This window comes from Microcebus murinus, chromosome 16, assembly GCF_040939455.1.
Source record: "Microcebus murinus isolate Inina chromosome 16, M.murinus_Inina_mat1.0, whole genome shotgun sequence".
Classification (NCBI taxonomy): Eukaryota; Metazoa; Chordata; class Mammalia; order Primates; family Cheirogaleidae; genus Microcebus; species Microcebus murinus.
Window position 1 is genome coordinate 71,700,966 of NC_134119.1, and position 26,632 is coordinate 71,727,597.

Here is a 26,632-nt window from a genome sequence, read left to right on the forward strand (position 1 = left end):
CCAGTAAAATGCCTGACAAGTTCAATATTCAGGAGCTACCTATTATCATTGCCTAGATAAAAGTTTTCCAACAGCTGAAGGAATTTATATTAATTTCCTTCTCCTGTTGTTACAAATTTCCACATACTTATTAACTTAAAATAATACAAATGTATTATCTTAAAGTTCTGGAAGTCAGAAGTCCAAAATGGTTTTCACTGGGCTAAAATGAAGTTACTGGGAGGGTTGTGCTCCTTCCAGAAATTGTTAGAAGGAATCTGTATCCTTGCCTTTTTCAGCTTCTAGAAGTTGCCTGTATTCCTTGGTTGATAGCTTCTTCTTCCATCTTCAAAGCACATCACTCCAACCCTTGCTTCTGACATCACATCTCTCTGTGTCTCTGATCCTCACTTATAAGGATTTTGTGATTACATTTAGAATTCACCCAGATAATCCAGGATAATTTCCCTATCTCAGGATCCTTAGTTTATTCATATCTGAAAAGCCCCTTTTGCCATATAAGGTATCATATTCACATATTATGGAGATCAGGATATAGATATCTTAGGGGGAGGGAGTTATTATTTAGCCTGCCACAGGAGTTAATGCCCCAGGTCCCAACAGGATCAAGATATTTGTCCTCTTTCTCTAGGTTTTTCTTCTCTCTTCACTGTGCACCATTTCCCCCCTTTTACCACCTAAGTCCATTATAACACAGGCTCTACTCTGCTCAAGAACTGACATTTAATACTAATATCAAGCTTAGCTTGTAGAAGCTAGTAAATGATCTTCAACTAGCTTTTAAATCATTTCCATAGAAACTTTTTCAAATGGAGGCTGACCAATTCCCTGACCAAGTGAAAGACTGAATGAACAGTTCTTGTCCAACTTTATGCTCCCTTAGTACTCATGGCCTACTGAGTGTCCAGCACCAGAGACAAAGCAAGAAAGTATAGTTTCTTCCTCCTAGAAGTTACAATCTATGCAATGAGAGGACATACCAAACAGTGATGAAAAATACACATGAAATATCACTGAGAGATTGTAGGTTGTATGTGCTATGTGGGTAGGAAATCAGCAAAAGGAGATCAGCACTAACAGAAGCAATTAAGAATCGTTCGAATAAAAGAAACAACATTCAAGCATGGTTCAGATACAGAGTGCTAGTTCAGCATTAGCAAAGGCATGCATGATGCAGCCAACCTGTAAGAAGAATAATCAGGATGCCAGTTGGGTGAACTATAGGAGCTACTCAGGAATTGAGAAAAATAATAGGAAAAATTGGAAAGTCTTGAAATCTGGTTGTTTTGTTTGTTAAAAGGCACTGTAGGTTTACTGATAGGAACCTCATGATGGAAGATTTCAGGGAGATGAATCAGAAATAACATCTGAGGTGGCTAATAAGTCAGCGTTTTCTCATCAACTGGAGCTGAAATTTTATCAGGAAGGGGCTTGACTTAGGGTGATGGTGGAAGACACCACTGACATTTCAGAGAAAGAAAATCTCAGTAATTAGAAGAGAGATTACTTCTTGGAGAGGAAAGAACAGGAAGTCAAGTTGACTTCTCCATCTCCAGTTTAGGGGAACTGCAGAAGGCTAGCACCATAAATACACCTCAGGAAGATGGGGAAACATCTAGAAAGAAGAGAAGAGATTCCTACTCTATCTACTGAGATCAAGGAGACTATTAAGATGCTTTGCAAAATGGGAGAAGTACACGGATGGAGGTGTTGGAATTACAGGGCTCAGGATAGTAACTAAGAATGGGCAGCACTAAGGATAGAAGAATTAAAGATACTGGAATTCTTGTGTTCTTAGAGCAAGGTTTCCAATCTGAATAGGGGGCAACTGGTAAGCCTCTCCACAAGAGTTCCCTTCATTAGAGTAGGTGGGAGATGTCCAACTTCAGGACTCCAGAAGAGACTACGGCATATTGTTAAATTAAAAATAACAAGGCAAAGACAGTGTGTACAGTATTCCACTTTGGGAAAAGTAATAATTAACTACAATTCCTCTATGCTTGTAGTTGCTAAAGAAACTCTGCAAGCATACAACAGAAATCACTGTACAAAGTGATTAGTTGGGGCAGAATGTCAGTGAAAATGGCAAAGTAAGGAAATCTAAAATTTTACCCCTCCATAAAAGCAACTAAAAAACAGGCAAAAACTGTCACAATCAAATTTTTTGTTGTTTTTTGAGACAAGGTCTCACTCTGTTGCCCAGGATGGAGTGCAGCGGGATGATCATAGCTCACTGTAGCCTCAAACTCTTAGGCTCATGCAATCCTCCTGCCTCACAGAATCAACTTTTTCAAAATTGTGTAAATTATCCAAAGCTTTGCAGCAACCAGGGAGCATTTATTCAAGAAAAACAACCGAATTTCAATAAGAACAGAGTAAGCCTTGTGGCGCGTTTAAACTAGTCCCATCTCTGGCTCCCCAGCTCAGCAGTAGCCTTTGAAAATAGCCCCGATTTTTCATACTAGAGTGAGTAGAACAAAACTAGAGCTTTCTTAAAACCTCATTCCCCAAAACACAGTCATTACTGGAAAGGCTTATCTGTGTTTTGCCTGGAAAACTCTGACAGTAAACTTATAGTGTTAAAAGCCTACAGGGAGAATGTACTTGTCAAACATTTTACAAGCAATGTTCTAAAGTCACCACTGCCTGAGGTGATGGCATACAGGTAGATCCAACAACACACTAACCAAAAAGATAAAAAGGAAAAGCTGAGGAATGAGATGTCCTGAGGGCTCTGAAAAGCTCCAACCTATAACGCCACATGCATACACATAATAATCAAATTTTCAAAACGCAAAGCCAAAGAGAGAATCTTGAAAGCAGGAAAAAAGAAGCAACTCACATACAAGGGATCCTCAATTAGATTAACAGCTTCTCATCAGAAAGCATGGAAGCCACACAAAAAAACCAAAAACTGAATCAAGATTTCTATATCCAGCAAAATTATCCTTCAAAAACTAAGGAAAGGGCCGGGCGTGGTGGCTCACACCTGTAATCCTAGCACTCTGGGAGGCCGGAGGCAGGCAGATCGCTCAAGGTCAGGAGTTTGAAACCAGCCTGAACAAGACCAAGACCCTATTTCTACTTAAAAAAATTGAAAGAAATTTGCTGGACAACTAAAAATATATAGAAAAACTTAGCCAGGCATGGTGGTGCATGCCTGTAGTCCCAGCTACTCAGGAGGCTAACGCAGGAGGATTGCTTGAGCCCAGGAGTTTAAGGTTGCTGTGAGCTAGGCTGATGCCATGGCACTCTAGCCCAGGCAACAGAGTGAGAGACTCTGTCTCAAAAAAAAAAAATCTAAGGATAGGCTGGGAGCAGTGGCTCACGCCTATAATACTAGCACTATGGGAGGCTGAGGCAGGCGGATCATTTTGAGCTCAGGAGTTCGAATCCAGCCTGAGCAAGAGCGAGACCCTCTCTCTACTAAAAATAGAAAGAAATTAATTGGACAACTAAAAATATATAGAAACAATTAGCCAGGCATGGCGGCACATGCCTGTAGTCCCAGCTACTCGGGAGGCTGAGGCAGAAGGATTGCTTGAGCCCAGGAGTTTGAGGTTGCTGTGAGCTAGGCTGACACCACGGCACTCACTCTAGCCCAGGAAATAGAGTGAGACTCTGTCTCAAAAAAAAAAAAAAAAAAAAAGAGAAAAGAAAAAACTAAGGAGAAATCAAGAGATTCCCAGATAAACAAAACCTTACAGAGTTTAATGCTACCAAACTTGCCCTACAGGAAACACTAATGAGAGTCCCTAAGGCTGAAATGAAAGAACTCTAAACAGTAGCTCAAAAAACACCAATAAAGGGAAGTATATAAGTATCTATAAAAAAATAGTATAAATATATTTTTTGTTTGTAATTCCTTTTTTTCCTATGCTTTAAAAGGCAACTACATAAAGCAATAATTATAAATCTATGTTAATGAACACATAATGTATGAAGATGAAATTTGTGGCATAAAAGGAAGAAGACAGAGCTATACAGAAGGAAAGTTTTGGTATGCTATCAAAATTAAATTCGTATTAATCCAAGTGAGATTGTTATAAATTATAATGTCAATTGTACTCCCCAGGACGAATACTAAGAAAATAACTCAAAAATTTATAGTAAAAGAAAAGTGGAGGGGGGAGGATAAAAAAAAAAAAAAAAGAAAAGAAAAGTGATTACCTGAGTGTGTGCCTCTGAGTGTTGCTCTGTGGGTCTATATTTGGTGGGTTAGAGTAGTGTAGATAACAGCAGGGAGTATAAATGAGATTTTTCAGCTTACGCATTTTATGTAGCTTTGAATTTTTTGAACCATGCGAATAAACTACCTCTATAAAAAACCTATTTTTGTTATTTTTTTTTTTTTTTTTTAAAGAAGCAACTATGGCCACAGGCTTTAAGTTTGGCAATAGAGGAAATTAGAAAAAATTTTAAAGTAGGTAAGCGAATGAGAAGTAATCTTAGAGAAAAGGACAGCAGAAAATATGAGAGCCAATGAGAGCAGACATCAAGGGAGAGAAATTGCAGCATACAAAAACTGCTACCTTATTAATAAGGTGGGGCATCTTTGTTCTAAATCAATAGCAGCAAGAAAGTCAATACAAGAAGAGAGAAAGCCCTGTAAGTGGGAATTCTAAACACATCTGAGTATGGTAACACCTCATGGTCTTAGCCCATTTTTCAAAAAGGAGGCCTTGGAGAAAGTTCCTTGGTCATACCTGGGGCCTACCTCACCTGGACAAGTGCTTTGAGGATATGCTTGTTCCACCGACCATGGCTCTTCTCCTTGCTCCAACAGGGAGATGACCTCGGGCTTGGTGATCTGATTTCCTACGCATGGAGGAAAAACATGGGACTTGTGTAATGAGGCTTTGGGGCAGCCTAAAAAAGCTTCCCTTGCCTACTCCTCCCTGTGACTTCTCACTTAGACAAAATAAGCATGGCTCCTACCACTCTCCCGCTTTGTGCTTCATAAACATTAGGAATTTCGTCCCTGAACTTTAGGGCTCAAGATCACCTCTGCCTTTCTAAGACACCTCCCAATGAGTTTTTTTTTTCTTTTGAGACAGAGTCTCACTTTGTTGCCCAGGCTAGAGTGAGTGCCATGGCGTCAGCCTAGCTCACAGCAACCTCAAACTCCTGGGCTCAAGTAATCCTCCTGCCTCAGCCTCCCGAGTAGCTGGGACTACAGGCATGCGCCACCATGCCCGGCTAATTTTTCTATATATATTAGCTGGCCAATTAATTTCTTTCTATTTATAGTAGAGACAGGGTCTCGCTCTTGCTCAGGCTGGTTTCGAACTCCTGACCTCGAGCAATCCGCCCATCTCGGCCTCCCAGAGTGCTAGGATTACAGGCGTGAGCCACCGTGCCCAGCCCCAATGAGCTTTTTTTTTTTTGGAGACAGTCTCACTCTGTGCCCTGGCTAGAGTGCCACGGCATCAATCTAGCTCACAGCAACCTCAAACTCCTGGGCTCAAGCGATTCTCCTGCCTCAGCCTCCCAAGTAGCTGGGACTACAGGCATGTGCCACCATGCCTGGCTAATTTTTCCTATATATTTTTCGTTGGCCAATTAATATCTTTCTATTTTTATTAGAGACAGCATCTCACGATTGCTCAGGCTGGTTTTGAACTCCTGACCTTGAGCGATCCCTTCCGCCTCAGACTCCCAGAGTGCTAGGATTACAGGCATGAGCCACTGCGTCCAGCCCCCAATGAGCTTTTAAACATGGAGTAGCTAAAAGCACTGCAATGGGAACAGTTTCATTTACTTGGGTAGCAGCCGCCTTACCCACAGAAAGTAGGTGGCCATAGGTCTCCAGCATCACATCACGGTAGAGGGTCCTCTGAACAAGGTCCAGCTGTCCCCACTCTTCTTGGGTGAAGTCCACGGCCACATCCTTGAAGGTCACTGGTTCCTAAAAGAGCACACATGTTCCTTCTTAGCCTGGGGCCATCCCCTCCAACGTTTCTGGGGACAGAGTGAGGCTGACACCCCTGAGGAGAGGAGATGGGATGTAGAGGAATTATACTAAATATTCAAGATTCTGACTAATGTGGGTCAGGCCTCATTGCAAACCCCAAGGACCCCACCTTTGGGATGTACTCTTAGAGAATCAGATACCTGGGCCCACAATAACCACAGCAAAGATGAGGAGGTCTCTCCTAAGTATCTTGCCCAATTCTAGTGTGGACAAGATTTCCACCTGGGCAATGACTCCTCCTCTGGAAATATAGCATTTAATATGGCCTGGACCACAGCAGAAAGAGGCTAAGAGCACTGGTTTTAGGCCAGAGACTCTGGAGCTAGAGTCTCTGGTCCAACATGAAGACCTAGGACCTGGAAGGGTGATCTCAACATCTATAGGCTGTCTTCCTGGCCACAGCAGAGAAGCTTCCATTCCCAGGTCATCTCTGTCCAAGGACTAAAGCTAAGGGTGAACACAATGTCCCAGAGCAGGCCAGGCCAAGGAGAGTCAGTTACACTTGCTGTCAAAAGCACTTGAGTTAAAAATAATCCAAAATGATGTTTTTGGAAAAATGAAACCCAGAAAACTCACTGGAAAACTAGAGGAAAAGAAGAGCAATAACCTAAGTCTGATGTTTGCAATGGGCTTCTCTTTTACAGTCCTTTTAAGAAATCGACTAGAGCCTCAAGCATCTGGGCATTCCTGGGGCAGAGTGGGGAGTGCATGGAGGTGTGCCGCCAATACCACAGCTCCTGCTCGCTTCTCAGCCCCCACAACCTGTGCACACACCATGGTCCACCCCAGCTTCTGATCATCCTCCATCGCCAGTGCAGAATCAGCCCCGAGACACTCACTCACTGACATCTGCAGACTGATGCACGTGCAGCACGTGTTTCCACTCCAAGGATCTTCTGGACCTCTACTCCTCCCACTCACGGCTACATCACTACCCAAATGTGGCCTTCCCCATGGCCCTCTTTTCTGCCCCTCCTAGTAACTGCATATAAACTGAGCTTGTCACCTCTGATCTGGGCCAGCCCTCGCAGTCAGGTCTTCACTGTTGACTTTCACCATGTCCAGCTGAACTGTTTCTCCTCCACCTTCACATAACTGGTTTAAAACAAAGAATTGATTCTGTCCCCGACGATTCCCTTATCCAAAGTCAACACCTGCTGACACCCCACCATGCTCAACCTTACTGTAGCCATGGGGAAGACGGTCCATCCTCTTGTCCGTGGCTAAACTTTTGTGTGTCCAACCTCCTCAGAGACTATGCCCTGGCAAGAACCATCTCTATCTTCACATCACCCTTTTGAGATGTCTCCTCAAACTTGCCAGCGACCCCACCTCTTGCAACAGTCAACTTCCTGCATAGTACATTCCACCCTCACTTCCTTCTCCTTGTCTTCTAGCCTTTACCCCATTGCAGTTCCTTCCCTGCCTTTATTATCCATTTTCCTATTCCTTGGCATTGGAAATTTGGAATATAATCATCATTTTTGCTGATCTACAGTGAAGCATTCTGGGGCAATAAATAAGCATTAATTCTATGACATTTATTTACACCAAACTCTCACCAAGATCTCTAATGATTTGTGATTGCCAAGCCCAAAGTTCAATCTCTGTCTTCATCTTCTTTAAACTTCTGCAGCATTTGAAAGTGCTGACCACGACCTTCAATGAAACACTTCAGGGTTAATGCCAATTTCTTGGTTTTCCTCCTACAGACCTGCCCAGATCTGGTACCCTTGATTGTTTCTACTGCTTCTACATTTTGTGGTCATATACAATGTTTTAATTTAAATGTAACATATCAACAGAAAAGTACCTGAAACCCAAGCTCAATGCACTTCCACAGAGCAATTGCACCTATGGCTTGGGGGCGGTGCTTACTGTCTAGCATGCTTCTGGCCCTGTACTTGTCTCACACTACCTAATTCTCCAGGCGTGGCAACTTCTTAGATGGCTTCGGTGTTCACCTACACTGAACGTCCAAACCCACACTGTAGCAGCTGTCAAGCTGGTGAACTGAACCACAAATTTACTTCCGACCCCTCCCAAGACCCCAATGAAATCACCATATGTTTAAAGAGGAATAGAAGAATTACATCTGACAGACACAAGAGGCATGCAAATTGAGTGGTTCTGCAATCCCTAAAGAAATAGCAGACAATGACAATGACCATCAATGACTGCTACGCCACAGGTGAAAGGCAGACAGGGAGCTTTATAATAGAGGAATTAGTCTGACAATACCTGCACCCACTAATCCGTATCATCTGAAAATGTGACAACCAGACACCATGTGCCCACTGATGCAACACAGTAAGAAGGACCCAGCACCACCTACAGAGTATTCTTGCCAAAAATACCAAAGGGGAGGATCAAGATGGCGGACGAGAAACACTGCCAGACAGAGTGTCTCTGCAGAAAAGACAGATTCTAGCAGAAATTAGAAAAAAGAAGCAAGACGATGAGCATACAGTGAACGAGGGCCGGAAGGAGGGGTACCTGAGACCCCGGGAGACTCCACGGGAGGAGGCTGCGGAGGAGATCTGGAGGCTGAGACCGCCGGAGCAGCCTGGAGACCAGCGGCAAGGGTAGGTGGATTTGCTGTTTCCGCTCCCCTGCATTTAGGACTGCTGGTGGGCTCCCCAGCGGGTGGAGAGACCTGCGGACACCAGCCCAGAGACGGCTGCCGCCAGCCAGCGGTGAGCCTGTAGCGGACGTGGCACCAGGCTCCCAACTCCCAGCACCTCCGTGTGCACAGATCCGAGCCACGTGGCAAGCGCCATACTGCCTCCTCCTCCCCTCCACCGACCCTACCCGCGGCTGCCCAGAGAGACAATACAGCCGCCAGCCGGAGGCACCTCCAGGGAACAGGAACTTCCCTTTTGGGACCCTACAGCTGACTCAGGGGAACTCAGACTGTGAGCTCCCTACCTGCCAGCCCTCCCAGGTGCTACTGGCATGGTGTTCCCAGGAGAACGGTGCCGACTCAGAGGCTGAGAGACATAGACCCAGCTTGGGCTCCCTGTGGGTGAATTGGGACCAGAACTCCTCTCCCTGGTGGGGATACAGTTTGAACTCTGGGACCCACAGGTCGGACCTGCAGACCAGATCCTGTGCACCGAGGTCTAGCATTGCCCGGGGCACTGAAGGGTTATACGTGAACAGCCTACTGAGGTGTGTGTGCCTTCAGGGGCAGATCAGCGTCCTAGAGGGCAACCCTCCTCCCAAAAGGAGGCAGTACGCCCAGCCCAGGTGGCGTCCTGCGCAGGGAACCTCCCCGCCGGCATCACAGTCCGGCGTGTGGTCTGGCCTGCTGGCAGAGACCAGGAGTAGCTGCAGAGTTGGGGAGGGTGAAAAGAAGCGAGGCCCGCTCCAGACTGCGGTCTCAGACAGCCCCACCCCCACAAGCAGACTTTCTGGCTGAGCCGGACCATTCCAGCCCCGCCCTGACAGCTTTTCCTGGAAGCAGAGAACAGAACTTTGACCCCTGCTAACGGCACTGGTGGGGCTTGAGGGCAGGCTTACCCAACCCATCTCCGCCAGGACAAGAGCTGATAACAGGACACAAAATCAACAGCATAGCCTGTTCCTCCAAGCAAGCACCACCTACTGACAGGGACGGCATCCTGCACAGCCTTTTCACGGCACCCACTGACTCAATATACAGGGAGTGGTCGAATCTCACCCACAGACACCACCTAACGACTCAGAAACTAAACAAGGTGTGTGAATACCCACACAAAAACCTAAAGGAAAGAAACAACAACTGATCAACATGGGAAGAAATCAGCGAAAGAACTCAGGAAATATGAAGAACCAAACGGAAAACACACCCCCAAAGAGGAGCACCAGCCCCCTAGAAACGGACACCAACCCAAATCAGGCAACCAATATGACAGAAGAGGAATTTTGTATGTGGATCATAAGAACACTCACCGACCTGCAACAACAACTCAATAACCAACAAAAAGAAACCACAAAAAGCCTCCAGGATATGGAACAAAGGTTCACTAAAGAGATCGACACAGTGAAGAAAACTTTAACCGATGTCCTGGAGATGAAGAATCAACTCAGGGAATTACAAAATACTGTGGAAAGTCTCAAGAACAGGGTAGATCAAACAGAAGAAAGAATCTCAGAGATTGAAGATAACACCTTCCAATTAAATAAATCAGTCACAGAGATAGAGCAGAGAAACAAGAGAAAAGAGCAAAGCCTACAAGAGCTGTGGGACTATGTGAAAAAACCTAATGTGAGGGTCATAGGGTTAGCAGAAGGGGAAGAAGACAACACTGAAGGGCTGGACAAGCTATTTGAAGATATAATAGAGGAAAATTTCCCAGGCCTTGCTCAAAATCTCGATATACAAGTTCAAGAAGCCCAGAGGACCCCTGGGAGATTCAATGCAAACAGGAAGACATCACGATATGCAGTCATCAGACTGACCAAAATATCAACTAAAGAGGCCCTTCTAAGAGCTGTAAGACAAAAGAAGCAAGTGACATACCAGGGAAAGCGAATTCGCATAACACCAGACTTCTCTAATGAGACTTTACAAGCAAGGAGAGACTGGGGCCCCATTCTCACTCTTCTGAAACAAAACAATGCCCAGCCTAGAATCTTATTCCCTGCAAAACTAAGCTTCATATATGAAGGAGAAATAAAGACATTCTCAGACAAGCAAAGTCTCAGAGAATTCACCAAGACAAGACCAGCCCTACAAGAACTACTCAAAACAGTGTTACGCACAGAGCACCATAATAAAAACTCACGAATATAAAAACAACCAAAACCCAAAGATTAAAGGCCAGATAATACAATGGCTCACGAGAGAAATCAAAGCAACAACATCCAACCCAACAGAATGAACAGTAATCTACCTTACCTATCAGTTCTCTCAATAAATGTGAATGGCTTAATCTCTCCACTCAAGAGACATAGGCTGGCTGAATGGATAAGAAAATACGGGCCAAGTATATGCTGTCTTCAGGAAACACATCTAACCTGCAAGGATGCATATAGACTAAAAGTAAAAGGATGGAGATCAGTATTCCAGGCAAGTGGAAGCCAAAAGAAGGCTGGTGTGGCAGTTCTAATTTCAGACGATTTATTTTTTAAACCAACAAAAGTAGTGAAAGACAAAGAGGGTCATTATATAATGGTGAAGGGCACAGTTCAACAAGAAGAGATAACAATTTTAAATATATATGCACCCAACATAGGTGCACCCAGATTCATAAAGCAAACCTTACTGGATCTAAGCAAATGGATTAATAGCAACTCCATAACCACTGGAGACTTCAACACCCCACTGAAGGCACAAGACAGATCCTCCAAACAGAAAATTAATAAAGAAATAATGAACTTAAACAAAACCCTGGAACAATTGGGTCTGACTGACATCTACAGGACATTCTACCCAAAATCCACTGAATATATGTTCTTCTCATCAGCTCACGGGACATTCTCTAAGATTGACCATATCCTAGGACACAAAGTAAATCTCAAGAAATTTAAAAAAATAGAAATCATACCATGTACCTTCTCAAATCACAGTGGAATAAAAGTAGAAATCAACCCTAACAGAAACTCACATTTCTACACAAAAACGTGGAAATTAGACAACCTCCTACTAAACGATTACTTCATAAATGAAGAAATCAAGATGGAAATAAAAAAATTCTATGAAGAAAACGACAATGGAGAGACAAGTTATCAACTCCTCTGGGACACAGCTAAAGCAGTTCTGAGAGGAAAGTTTATCTCCGTAAATGCCTATAACCAAAAGACAAAAAGATCACAAATAGACAATCTAATGAAACGACTCAAAGAGCTGGAAAAAGAAGAACAGACCAACCCCAAACCAAGCAGAAGAAGTGAAATCAACAAGATCAAATCAGAACTAAACGAAATTGAAAACAGGGAAGCTATTCAGGAGATTAATAAAACAAAAACTTGGTTCTTTGAAAAAATAAACAAAATTGACACACCATTGGCTAAGCTAATGAAAAGCAGAAAAGACAAATCTCTAATAAGCTCCATCAGGAATAAAAAAGGAGATATCACAACTGATCCCAAAGAGATACAAGATACAATTTATGAATACTACAAAAATCTTTATGCACACAAACTGGAAAATGTGGAGGAAATGGACAAATTTCTAGAAACACACAGCCTCCCTAGGCTCAACCAGGAAGAAATAGATTCCCTGAACAGACCAATCTCAACAGCTGAAATAGAAACAGCAACTAAAAATCTCCCTAAAAAGAAAAGTCCTGGTCCAGATGGCTTCACACCCAAATTTTACCACACTTACAAAGAAGAACTAGTACCTATCTTGCAGAAACTATTCCACAACATCGAGAAGAACGGATACCTCCCCGACACTTTTTATGAAGCGAATATTACTCTGATACCAAAACCAGGAAAGGATGCAACAAAAAAAGAAAACTACAGACCGATATCCCTAATGAATATAGATGCAAACATTTTCAACAAAATCTTAGCTAACCGAATCCAGACACTTATCAAAAAAATAATCCATCATGACCAAGTGGGCTTCATCCCAGGGATGCAGGGATGGTTCAACATACATAAATCTATAAATGCAATTCACCACATAAACAGAAGCAAAAACAAAGACCACATGATTCTTTCAATAGATGCAGAAAAAGCTTTTGACAAAATTCAACACCCTTTCATGATACGAACACTTAAGAAAATAGGCATAGAAGGGACATACCTAAAAATGATACAAGCCATATATGACAGACCCATAGCCAACATCATACTGAATGGGGAAAAATTGAAATCATTCCCACTTAGAACTGGAACCAGACAAGGCTGCCCACTATCTGCACTTCTACTGAACATAGTGCTGGAAGTCCTGGCTACAGCAATCAGACAGGAAAATGGAATCAAAGGTATCCAAATAGGGGCAGAAGAGATCAAACTTTCACTGTTTGCTGATGATATGATATTGTATCTAGAAAACCCCAAGGATTCAACCAAGAAACTCCTGGAACTGATCAATGAATTTAGTAAAGTCTCAGGATACAAAATCAATACACAGAAATCAGAGGCATTCATATACGCCAATGACAATCTAATTGAGAACCAAATCAAAGACTCAATTCCCTTCACAATAGCAACAAAGAAATTAAAGTACCTAGGAATATACTTAACCAAGGACGTAAAAGACCTCTACAGGGAGAACTATGAAACACTGAGGAAGGAAATAGCAGAGGATGTAAACAGATGGAAATCCATACCATGCTCGTGGATTGGCAGACTCAACATCATCAAAATGTCTATATTACCCAAACTGATCTACAGATTCAATGCAATACCTATTAAAATTCCATCAGCATTCTTCACAGATATAGAAAAAATAATTTTACGCTTCGTATGGAACCAAAGAAGACCTCGAATATCAAAAGCAATTCTAGGCAACAAAAACAAAATGGGAGGCATTAATATGCCAGATATCAAACTATACTACAAAGCTGTAGTAATTAAATCAATATGGTATTGGCAGAAAAATAGGAATATGGACCAGTGGAACACATGTGAGAATCCTGATATAAAACCATCCTAATATAGCCATCTAATCTTTGACAAAGCAGACAAAAACATACGCTGGGGAAAAGAATCCCTTTTCAATAAATGGTGCTGGGAAAACTGGATAGTCACCTGTAGAAGGCTAAAACAGGATCCACACCTTTCACCTCTCACAAAAATCAACTCACGCTGGATAACAGACTTAAACCTAAGGTATGAAACTATTAGAATTCTAGAGGAAAAAGTTGGAAACACTCTCCTAGACATCGGCCTAGGCAAAGAGTTTATGAAGAAGTCCCCAATGGCAATCACAGCAGCAACAAAAATAAATAAATGGGACATGATCAAACTATAAAGCTTCTGCACAGCCAAAGAAATAGTCATGAAAGTAAACAGACAACCTACAGAATGGGAGAAAATTTTTGCATCCTATGCATCCGATAAGGGACTGATACCTAGAATATACTTAGAACTCATGAAAATCAGGAAGAAAAAATCAAATAACCCCATTAAAAAGTGGGCAAAGGACTTGAACAGAAACTTTTCTAAAGAAGACAGAAGAATGGCCAACAAACATGAAAAAATGCTCAACATCTCTAATCATTAGGGAAATGCAAATCAAAACCACAATGAGATTATCACTTAACTCTAGTGAGAATACCTTTATCAAAGTCTCCAAACAATAAATGCTGGTGAGGATTCGGAGAGAGAGGAACACTCCTACACTGCTGGTGGGACTGCAAACTAGTTCAACATCTGTGGAAAGCAATATGGAGATACCTTAAAGTGATACAAGTGAATCTACCATTTGATCCAGCAATTCCATTGCTGGGCATCTACCCAAAAGATCCAATGACACTCTACAAAAAAGACACCTGCACTCGAATGTTTATAGCAGCACAATTCATAATTGCAAGGCTGTGGAAACAGCCCAAGTGTCCATCAATCCAAGAATGGATTAATAAAATGTGGTATATGTATACCATGGAGTACTATTCAGCTCTAAGAAACAATGGTGACATAGCACATCTTATATTTTCCTGGTTAGAGCTGGAACCCATACTATTTTTTTTTAAGGTAGTAAAGAATTCAAAAGTTTAATTTCCTATTTCTTTTCACACTGACTTTTAAAAGCATTCAACCTTATAGATTGTCTATAAAATGTGAGAAGTGTTAAATATTTTTTATTTGATATTACACATAAACCACACTAAAATGCCTTTCAATAAATAAAAGGCAGCATTTTAGTAGACATAGGGAAATTGGATTGGCATAGCGAAGACCAAAAATATATAAAGTAAACACAGCTACCTTATCTCCAGCCCTCGCCTTTAACAGGCTAATAAACACAAATTAAAACACCAGTGAGTCTCGCTTGGTTCCAAGACAGTGAAGCGATTTCCCTAGTATTTAAATATATTCACATAACCAGTTATATAAATCTAAATATAAAACCAATCTTCAACAGGTTTTGAAATGGCAATTTACCATTCTTGTGAAAAGTTGAACACTACTAATTAATCCAATCACATCTTCAGAAGGGGGGAAAACAGTGATAGCATTTACTGTATTGGAATTACTATCAGAATTCAAAAAACCGAATTAACCACAAGCCAGTCTTAGTTAAATCAGGACTGTCCAACAAAAATATTCTTGTCACTCTTTCATGATCTGAATTCTGGTGTATGCGACCAATTAAATTATGGTACACATAAAAAAAGTTATGAGATATTTCTGGTTTGTAATAAATAAGGCAGTGGCCAATTATTACTCATTAGTGGCTTTTTTGAGATAAGCTATCAAGTCTGCCCTTTCTCCCTTCTTCTTAATGCCGGCGAAGATCATTTTTGTTCCAGGGATGTACTTCTTGGGATTCTCCAAATACTCCATCAGTGTGTCCTCTCCCCAGGTGATGCCTTTGTTCTTATTGGCGTCTGTGTAAGAGAATCCAGCAGCCTGACCTGTCTTTCTCCCAAAGAGACCATGGAGATTTGGCTCAGTCTTGTGCTTGCCTCCCTTTTCCACAGTGTGGCACTGGGCACACTTCTGAACAAAAATCTTCTTGCCTTTCTCAACATCACCCATATTTAATTCTCTCTTTGGTTGCTGACGACACGAAGGTTCCCAGTCAGAAGCCGGACGTCCCGCTTTCCTGGAACCCATACTATTAAGTGAAGTTTCCCAAGAATGGAAAAACAAGCACCACATATACTCACCAGCAAATTGGTATTAACTGAACAGCACCTAAGTGGTCACTTAAGTACTACAGTAATAGGGTATTGGGCAGGTGGGAGGGGGGCGGGTATATACATATATAATGAGTGAGATGTGCACCATCTGGGGGATGGTCGTGATGGAGACTCAGACTTGTGGGGGGAGGGGGGGAAATGGGCATTTATTGAAACCTTAAAATCTGTACCCCCATAATATGCCGAAATAAAAAAAAACAAATACCAAATGATTCTACTCAGGCCTCTAGTTCAACTACCAGTTTACAGGAGACGAGGGGATAGAGGAACTCATTCAGTGACACCATAAAAGCAAAAAGCAGGCAAGCTAACAAGACAAAAGACCTAGTCTCCTCAGCATGCAAAGCACATGCAATGTGTGGGCCATGTTTAAATCCTGATATAAATTACACAACTGTAAAAAGACAGAACGTGTACTGGGTATTAGGTAATATTAAGGAATTATTGGGCCGGGTGTGGTGGCTCATGCCTATAATCCTAGCACTCAGAGAGGCCGAGGCAGGCAGATCGTTCGAGGTCAGGAGTTCAAAACCAGTCTGAGGAAGAGCCAAGAGCGAGACTCCGTCTCTACTAAAAATAGAAAGAAATTAATTGGCCAACTAAAAATATATAGAAAAAATTAGCCAGGCATGGTGGCACATGCCTGTAGTCCCAGCTACTCGGGAGGCTGAGGCAGGAGGATCCCTTGAGCTCAGGAGTTGGAGGTTGCTGTGAGGTAGGCTGACACCATAGCACTCTAGCCCAGGCAATAGAGTGAGACTCTGTCTCAAAAAAAAAAAAAAAAAAGGAATTATCATCAGTTTTGCTAGGTGTGATAAAAGTATTGTACAAAGTACATATCTGTTAGATATATACACAGAAGTATTTAAAGGTGAAATGATATGATTCTGAGATTTGTTTTAAAATACTCCAGTTTAAAAACAATAGTCATGTTGGAATAGATGAAAAGGCAGAAAGCTGACAGTTGCTGAAGCTGGTGCATGTGAGTGCCTGTGGTGGGCTAAATAACGCCCCCTCTAAGTGTGCCCATGTCCTAATCCCCAGAACCTGTGACTGTGACCTTAACGATAAAAGTGATTTCACAAATGTGAATAGATTAAGGATTCTGAGATTGGGAGATTATTCTGGATTATGCAGATGGGGCCCCATGTAATCACCAAGGCTCTTGTAAGTGAGAGAGGGAGGCAGGGGGTCAGACAAGGCGATGCAAGTAGAGTCTGAAATGCTGCACTATGAAGACGGAGGAAAGGCTGTGGGCTGAGGAATGCAGGCTTCCAGAAACTGGGAAAAGGAAGCAGATTCTCCCTGGAGCCTCCCAAGGGGACATTGCCCTGAGACCCACTTTAGACTTCATGTTTTAGAATTCATGTTTCTCTAAGCCATTAAGTTTGTGGTAATCTGTGACAGTGGCAACAGAAAATACAGGGTTAATGTTCTAGTTCTATGTTTAGGTTTAAAAAACTCCTAAATTAAAAAAAAAGTTTTTTTAAAGAAAGTAAAAGAAATAACCTAGCCAATGAAGAGAATGGGCCATGAGCACCCAGAGTTCCACACATTCCTGCAAGATGGGGATCAAAGTGAGGCTGACCAACACAACACAGCAGAGGTGATCCCAGGCCCTGAAGCCAGGAGGTGCTGCAGTGGAAGCAGGAGCTGTCCACAGGAGGACCTGGAAGAGGCAGGAATGGGAATGAAAACAGATAAGACAAAGGGCTGTAACCAGGAGAGCTTTGTCAGCCCCCACTCTGCTGGCAGCCCTGTACTCACACCTGGGCAGAACTCTCAGGAGCCTTCTCAGGCTCAAGTGTGGGAGGTTTTCAAGTTGCCCAGATGAGTTAAGACTCTTCAGTCCCACATGGGGGGAAGTGAATGGAGTCTTAGCCGGACAGCTTGGACCCACAAACTGAAAGCAAAACTGACCTGCTCATCCTGGCCCACCTAGGCACACAAGGCCTAGAGCAAGCCTTGGGGAGAGAGAGAGTGCAGGGCAGTGGCCAGGCACCCATTAGGAGCCAGACCTACTCAACTGCAGCACAAGGGAACTCCCACAGCCTCCCAGCCCATCTCTGGCAAACACAAGGAAACACTTGCCTCACAGGTGGAGAGATTGAGCTCAGTGGCCAAGAGGAAACAGAATCCAGACAGCAGCCACATCCAACTTTCAATGAACTGTAATTCCTATTTTCAGATTCTTAGACCAGGGAGATTTCAGTATAAAATGGGACAGGATGCTACAACACAGGCTCTCTGAGAGAACAGGAAAGAATGCACAGAATATGAAGGAACAAAAGACACAGGAGGCCGGGCATGGTGGCTCACGCCTGTAATCCTAGCTCTCTGGGAGGCCGAGGCGGGCGGATTGCTCGAGGTCAGAAGTTCGAAACCAGCCTGAGCAAGAGCGAGACCCTGTCTCTACTATAAATAGAAAGAAATTAATTGGCCAACTAATATATATAGAAAAAATTAGCCAGGCATGGTGGCGCACGCCTGTAGTCCCAGCTACTCGGGAGGCTGAGGCAGAAGGATTGCTTGAGCCCAGGAGTTTGAGGTTGCTGTGAGCTAGGCTGACACTGCGGCACTCACTCTAGCCTAGGCAACAAAGTGAGACTCTGTCTCAAAAAAAAAAAAAAAAAAAAAGACACAGCAATCAGTACAGTAGGCCCCAGAAAGAGTTCTGTGGTGATAAGAATCTGATTGTCATGCCCCTACTGCCTGCCAAGAAAAGGTCATGGAATATAAAGAGATGAGAGACACAGCAATTTATTTAGGAGATCCGTGACCTAACAGATGACCCCAGAAAGAGAATATAAAGGAAAAGGACAGGAGGGAATTATTATTTTTTCAATAACACAGGACTTCCCAGCTACTCGGGAGGCTGAAGTGGGAGGATTGAAGGAACCCAGGAATTCAAGGCTGCAGTCAGCTATGATCATACCACTGCATTCCAGGGTGGGCAACAGTTCAAGACCCCTTTCAATCAGTCAATCAATCAATCAATCAATAGCACAGGACTACTAAAAGACACAAAAATCACTAGTCATACAAAGTCAAACAAAGACAGATACATCTGGCTAAAACATACCAAAAAACACTTGCCTGGTAAGACACTGCAAGTAGAAACATGTTACGTGCAGGAAGATAATTTATATACGGCAAAGAATCAGAATCCACAATGCATGTGAAATACCCAGTCTCTAAAAATTTAGGGATGGGGGGAGACAGACAGAGAGAGAAGGAAATACATATGGCCAATAAAGATATCAAAAGATATTCGACCTCACTAGCAACCAAGGAAATGCAAATTAAAATAATGCGATACACCTTTTTGGTCTTGAGGTAAGCAAAAATTAAAAGACCTGATAATGTCAAGTGTCAGCAAAGATGCAGGGAAATGGGCACCTTCTCCCACAGCAGGGAGAATGAGAAATGGTTATACCCCTGTAGAGAGCAACGTGGCAGCACTAGTAACATCAAAAGCACACACTTCCTAAAATCAAGCAAAATGTGCTTCTACGGATATGCCTAAACACTAAACATGAGCACAAAATTAAACTACAGAAATGTTCACACACCTTTGGTTGGAATAACAAAAACAATGGAGGGAACAGGGACTTTATATCCATAAAAGAAAGGATAAATAGGGAGGTACACTTCTCTAGTGGATACCACCTGCTAGTGCAAAAGGAATGAATCTGACCTATCTGAATCTATCAACATAGATGGACCTCAAAGTTGAACAAAGAAAGCTACAGAAAAACATGTAGAAAAAAATGTTCAAAAAAATAGGTTGTGTATGTCCACATAGGTTATTTATGTATAAATATGAAAATGGATTAGCGGTGTAGACACTGAATCCATGAGCAGTCACCCCTGAGAAAGTGTGGGAAAAAATGTTATTGAAGACTACGTTAAAAAATAAAAAAGAAGAAAACACTGGCTGGGCGCAGTGCCTCACCCCTCTAACCCCAGCACTCTAGGAGGCCAAGGCAGGCGGACTGCTCAAATCAAGGTCAGGAGTTTGAAACCAGCCTTAGCAAGAGCCAGGTCCTGTCTCTACTAAAAATAAAGAAATTAATTGGCCAACTAAAAATATATATAAAAAAAATTAGCTGGACATGGTGGCACATGCCTGTAGTCCCAGCTACTCGGGAGGCTGAGGCAGGATTGCTTGAGCCCAGGAGTTGGAGGTTGTTGTGAGCTAGGCTGACACCACTGCTCTCTAGCCCAGGCAACAGAGTGAGACTCTGTCGAAAGAGAAGAGGGGAGGGGAGGGGAGGGAGAAAAGAAGAGGAAAGAAGAGGAAAGAAAAGGAAAGGAGAGGAAAGGAAAGGAGAGGAGAAAGGAAAGGAGAGGAGAAAGGAAAGGAGAGGAGAAAGGAGAGGAGAGGAGAAAGGAGAGGAGAGGAGAAAGGAGAGGAGAGGAGAGGAGAGGAGAGGAGAGGAGAGGAGAGGAGAGGAGAGGAGAGGAGAGGAGAGGAGAGGAGAGGAGAGGAGAGGAGAGGAGAGGAGAGGAGAGGAGAGGAGAGGAGAGGAGAGGAGAGGAGAGGAGAGGAGAGGAGAGGAGAGGAGAGGAGAGGAGAGGAGAGGAGAGGAGAGGAGAGGAGAGGAGAGGAGAGGAGAGGAGAGGAGAGGAGAGGAGAGGAGAGGAGAAGGGAGAGGAGAGGAGAAGGGAGAGGAGAGGAGAAAGGAGAGGAGAGGGGAAAGGAGAGGAGAGGAGAAAGGAGAGGAGAGGAGAAAGGAGAGGAGAGGAGAGAAAGGAGAGGAGAGGGGAAAGGAGAGGGAAGGAAAGGAGAGGGAAGGAAAGGAGAGGGAAGGAGAGGGAAGGAAGGGGAAAGGAAGGGGAAAGGAAGGGGAAAGGAAGGGGAAGGAAGGGGAAGGAAAGCGGAAGGAAAGCGGAAGGAAAGGGGAAGGAAAGGGGAAGGAAAGGGGAAGGAAAGGGAAGGAAAGGGAAGGAAAGGAAAGGGGAAGGAAAGGGGAAGGAAAGGGGAAGGAAAGGGGAAGGAAAGGGGAAGGAAAGGGGAAGGAAAGGGGAAGGAAAGGGGAAGGAAAGGGGAAGGAAAGGGGAAGGAAAGGGGAAGGAAAGGAAAGGAAAGGAAAGGAAAGGAAAGGAAAGGAAAGGAAAGGAAAGGAAAGGAAAGGAAAGGAAAGGAAAGGAAAGGAAAGGAAAGGAAAGGAAAGGAAAGGAAAGGAAAGGAAAGGAAAGGAAAGGAAAGGAAAGGAAAAGAAAAGACACCCCCCCCTCATGCCTCCATTGTTGGGTCCCACAAATCAGATGCCTCACCTCAGGGATGGTAAAAGGACACAGTAAATACCTTTAGCCTAGAATTTCAAAGGAAAATGCAAAACCTAGAGGCTAGAAGGAAGACATGATGGAAGACAGGAACCTAGTCTCACCAGCTGTGGAGATGAGAGGGGCACTCCAAGGGCAGGGAGGGGAAACGCAGGCTTCGCTGTTACCTGCTGAGGGGTGAAGACGCAGGAAAGAGAAGGGTCCCGCCTGAGAAGGAGGGAGCCTGAGTTCCAAAGGTAACCCTTATGAGCTGAACTTGCACTTACCAATCACATCCTAGGATGATCTGCAAGGCGTTTCACCCAAATATTCTTACACATATGCATTCTCACACATATCACTTTGTACACACGTATAAGCATTTATCTAGGCATTCTTAAGCACTTCATAGAATCTGCTAACATACCAGCCACATTTAACCCCGTGAGGGTCTGAAGGAGAGGAGACTAAAGATGCTGGGCTGGGTCTCAGATGTTTGCCAGGGATCTTGCCTAATTGTTCACTGAGTTCCTTAACAGATGGCCCCTTCATGGAACCTGGGGCAATTCAGATGGCCTCTTTGTTAGAATTTCATTATTAATATTTTAGTACAAGCTCTTTGCAGGGAAGGAAAATGTAACTAGACTGTGTACATCCTCAATTCTGACCAAGAATGGGAGCAGAATATTACTGGTGTTTTATGTACATTATGTTTATAAAGCAGAAATCCTTGGTGGATCATTATAGAGGGGTTTGAGAACATTTTCATATTTGGATGCTAGCTGGGGGTTTTACATGAACTGGGATATTATCACTACTATTATTCTTATTATTTTCCCCTATTCCTCAAAATAACGGAATCCAGGTTCCTGCTAGCTAAAACTTCACTATCCAACACACTGCCAAGAATGGACTATTCCGATAAGGAGGGATGACAGCATTTCATCAGGTTAATGTTTCATTTCAATAAATATTTAACCTGGAAGGAACAGTAAAAGGACATGGGGCTCACTTGTGTTCCTGAGGATCTCAACTAAAAACTCACATGATTCAAGCCTGAGCTTCCCACAGGGAAAAATCCAAAGTGTGTGTGGGGGGGGGGGGGGGGGACCAGGAGCATCTTCTCAGAAATCACAACTCTTCAGACATTGGAGGGTGTTGTTATTTTAATTCTGTTTTATTTTCTCAGCATTAACTCTGATAATTCTCAGAAACTCTTGTGTAAATTAACAGTAGTAGAGTATAGCACAGTGGTTAACAGGGCTTCTTCACAGCATTTTATTACAGCTAACTTCTGTGCCCATGAGACTGATTCAGGGCTAGTCTTTCAGCCTTACCTACCTTCACTGCTGATGGTTCTGTTATAGGATCTAATAATGACTGTACCTCATAACAGCAGCAAACCTCACAGTCCAATTCCGATGCTAGACAACCACCCTGCATCACGTATTTCAGCCCCTTCTGCTTCCAGGGACACCTATGCTGCCACGTGGGGACAGCACACTTATGACGCACCTCACCCACCAGCTTTGAAACTGTGGGTGGTTTTATTAATTTTTTTAAATTTGGGAGTAGGCATAGAGATGTTATTTTAAATATTTTTATATTACAGTATCTGACATTTGCTTGATTGTTTTAATTCACAAATAAAAGACACCAATAAAGCCAGACATAAAAGGCCACATATCACATTATTCCATTTATATGAAATATTCAGAATAAGCAAATCCATAGAAAGTAGATTAGTGGTTGATTGCCAGCGGCTGGGAGTAAGGGGAACAGCAAGTGACTACTAATGGGTATAGGATTTCTTTTTGCAGTGGCAAAAATGTTCTAGAATTAGATGCTGGTGATGGTTGCATAATTCTGCAAATACACTAAAAGACCACTGAGCCATACATTTTAAAAAGTAAATCTTATAGTATAGGAATCATATCATCTCAATAAAGCTGTTATTACAAAAATTTAAAGTGGCTGCCTCAGCTGAGGAGGCTGGGCAGGGGAGGAGGGGATGACACCTCTCCCATACCAACTCCACTGTCCTATTTCTCTTGGGAGCCACCCTGTGCTCTTACAGTTACAAAGCCCCCTTCTTTGACTGCCTTATACCCCTGTAATCTTGCTCTCCTCCCCAGCTCCCAGGCCACGGTCAGACTGAAGTCTGAAATGCCAACCTGCTTCCCACAGCTCCTTCTCTCCACACCCATCAGGGGAATCTTACCAGCCACATTCTGGACCCTGGTGCCTCCTGTTCCCAACACTTCTAAGGCTCCTTATTGCCACCAGGATGGAGAACAAACTCTGCAGCAGGCATTCAGGGTTCAGCTGGATTCATCCTGGCCTCTACAGCCTAACTGGGGTCAGTCTTCATCCAAACACTGGTCACACAGTGTGCCTGCCACCTGGCCCCCCAAACACACACTGTGGCGTGCTACAGGTCAGACTCCTGCTCACCTGGCTGTACCCATCTGGCGGACACATTTCCTTCACCACTTGGCGCAGGCCTCCCACTCCACAGCATAAGGATCCCAGCTGCTCTGTGCCCCCAGTGACCTCTGCACCGACTTCGTCCCATCTCCCAAGGCATCCATTGGCCTAAGCTCCTGCGGGGCTCAGGACCTCCCTACATGTCTCAGGCTCCTTATGTCCCACACTGCATGTGTGCCCCCAGGCAGGCTATGAGGCATCGTTATCTCAGTGAATAACCCTGTAAAGAGGTCCAGGAGTTCCTCAGAGTGGTAGCTCATATCTATCCTTGTTCCCCTCACAGCAAGCCTACAGCTCAGTGCACAGCATCAGCCTAAATGAGGCACTGAACATGTGAATAAAGGTGGGAGGAGGAAAGAGAAGGGGGGCTGACAGCTAAAAGGGCTGTCCCTCATCAACCACAACAACCTGGGGCACCGTCGGGGCTCAGCACTGTGGAGACACTGATAGACAGTAAGGCTCCAAGTCATGAAAAACTACCTGAATTCTCCTTATCTGCACTCAGGAAGCATTAACTTCCAACTGATTCCTTCTTTACTCAAATTCTAGCTATCCAAACATCCAAACACTGGTCACACAGTGTGCCTGCTGCCTGGTCCCCCAAACACACACTGTGGCGTGCTATAGGTCAGACTCCTGCTCACCTGGCTGTACCCATCTGGCGGACACATTTCCTTCACCACTTGGCGCAGTGGTTCCGCACCACCTAATTGAGGAACCACATGGACTGGAATGGCCAGGGATACCCTGAACACTCATCCTTTGGGAATAGGGCAGCCCTTCAGGAATAAATGGAAGCCCCATCTCACCTGGACCTGGGCTGTTGGGAGCCCAGTGGCCCTCCTCCCCTCCTCGGGGCTTCCCTCCACATGCCAGGCAGGGTCCTGTGGACACAGAGCTGGGGAAGGAGAAAGAAGTCACGGAGGCAACTCTTCCTGCCAGATGCTTGCCAACATAAGCCCTTCTTCCTGGGAGACAGAGGAGGGCCAGCCCCTGCCATCCCCCTTGGACATTCTCATTTTATAGACAAAGGAACTGGGGCTCACAGATGTTAGGAAAGTGCCAGAACACATGAATCCCTCACTGACTCCTATACTGTGAGGCATCATCTCTGAGAAGCAGTGTCCATTCACAGCCTTTCTATGCCTGAGCCCTAAATGGCCACACATTAATTCTCATGCATCCTATCCTTGAGATGTCAACATCACCTTATCCCCCAGTAGAGGTTTTCTGCTCTTACCTTCTTTCAACTCTGTACAGAGACAGATCTGGATCACAAACCCCCTTCCCTAAAGCCCCACCTGGTCCTCCGTTCTGATCCTCAGCTAGGCAGATCACTGCAGCGAGAGGCCACAACACGGCAGCCAACGTGCCCTGACAGAAACACAGGCTCTTGACTCACCCCAGGAGGCCCACGGATCAACAGCTGCCATCCTCCAAGACTGGTCCATAAGGGCACCTGCACAGAAGGATCGGGTTAGGACTGGGACACCAAACCTAGTGATTAAAGGTGACAAAATGGAAAAAGAGACTGTCTGTCTCACTAGTAGGCATGACAAAATCCAATAAACAGAACACAAGGGCATGTGAAAAAAAATTCAACATAAGCTGGATTCATACAGGAATACATAGGTGGGTCACTCTTAGTAAATCTATTGATATGATGTAGCCACAGAACAAATGAAATCTCACTTAAAGATAAAACACACCAGTGACATCACACTATTACTCAACATTGTTTCTAAATTACAGACCAATGCTATATAAGTGAAAAACATTAACAAAAGTTAAAAAAAAAATACGGGACCAGTAGAGAAAACATTTTGATTGTATATGTGATTGTCTTCTAAGAAACCCCACAAATCCCCAGAAAATCTCTTAGAGCTGACAACGCTTCTCAGGAGACAACTATGAAACATGTAAAAGTTTCACTGTCTTTTATGACAATAGTTGACCCCCTTTATCACCAGCCAGTTCCAATTCTGACTCCCAATCAGTTCTAGGTCTGTACCAAGACAAATACACCCCTTCCCATCCCTAAAAGTCCTCAGCCCTATCCCAGCTCTGACCCACAGCTACAGCAGGTAACAGCTAGGTGAGGCCCTGAAGAAATAGGATTTGAACTCACCCCAGGAGGCCCATGGGTTGATGGCATCCATTCTGGAGAATTGATCAGGACTGACCTGACTGGGGGCTTGACCAGGAGCACTGCAATTCCCAACCTATTGACAAAGGTGGAAAAAGACAAAACTGGTCCTTTCTCAAGAAGATTCAGAGGGAACAAGGTAAGAAACCCATGCAAAGAAGCAACAAAAGATTCCTAAGGAGCATTAAAAGAAAATAGAATTTACATGTCAAAAATATGACAGAATTCCTGAAGAGAAAGGAAGAGTAACTTGTGTAAGCTGGAAAAAAGGGCCCTATCCTGGATGAGAGGGTAATCTGTCAGCCATTCCCAAGAGACAGCCAGTCACAACAAAGTGAAATTTCTCTGTTAATTTGGCAAAATACATTGTCAAATCTACCTGCACCCCTCATATATAGGTCGTTGTCTCAAGCTGGGGAAAGAGGGAAATGGGGTGTGACTGCTTAATGGGTGCAGGGGTTTCTTTGGGGGGGGTGATGAAATGCTCTAGAATTAGTGGTGATGAGTACACAACTTTATGAATATACAACAAAACCACTGAAATGTAGACTTAAAAATCGTTAAAGTGATGAACATTATGTTATGTAAACTTTACCTCTCCCACTACCAAAAAAATCCACTTACAAGGTCCACTAGGCCCAAGTTTGTCCCCTTCTGGTGTAGAGGAGTCAGAGATGGGCCCGGGACCCAGACCCCTAACTCCCCAGGTTGCAGGTCTTTGTACAGGTCTTTTCCCTCGACCTCTGAGTCCTGGATATGTGCATAAAGCACTAAAGACATCCACTGGGCCTCAAGAGCACTGGGATCTGCTCCAAAACTCAAAGCAGAGAAACTGTATTTTTGCACTGTTTTTTACAAATTGACAAAAAAAACCCCAAAAACCCGGTCACTCCAAGTCTAAAGGAACGCAGGGCTGTTGCCAGCCCACGATTGACGTCTTTCACAGCACAT

At 43.8% G+C, this 26,632-nt stretch overlaps 1 protein-coding gene and 1 pseudogene across 7 annotated transcripts in view; both read right to left on the minus strand.

The window, feature by feature from the left end:
* The window catches only part of ZNF606 (zinc finger protein 606), a 55,969-nt gene that overhangs the window by 28,672 nt on the left and 665 nt on the right, over nt 1–26,632 (minus strand). For 6 of the 7 annotated variants that reach the window (XM_075993314.1, XM_075993315.1, XM_075993313.1 and 3 more), the window contains exons 2-6: nt 25,664–25,757; nt 24,938–24,994; nt 24,345–24,433; nt 5,782–5,908; nt 4,723–4,818 (exon numbers count right to left, since the gene is read on the minus strand). In XM_075993314.1, coding sequence (XP_075849429.1) covers nt 4,723–4,818; nt 5,782–5,908; nt 24,345–24,433; nt 24,938–24,994; nt 25,664–25,694 — 400 coding nt within the window. In that variant the 5' untranslated portion in view covers nt 25,695–25,757. The remainder of the gene's footprint in view (nt 1–4,722; nt 4,819–5,781; nt 5,909–24,344; nt 24,434–24,937; nt 24,995–25,663; nt 25,758–26,632) is intronic. The other variant, XM_020283423.2, reaches the window with a different exon arrangement.
* Nucleotides 15,296–15,700, minus strand: LOC105867726 (cytochrome c, somatic pseudogene; annotated as a pseudogene).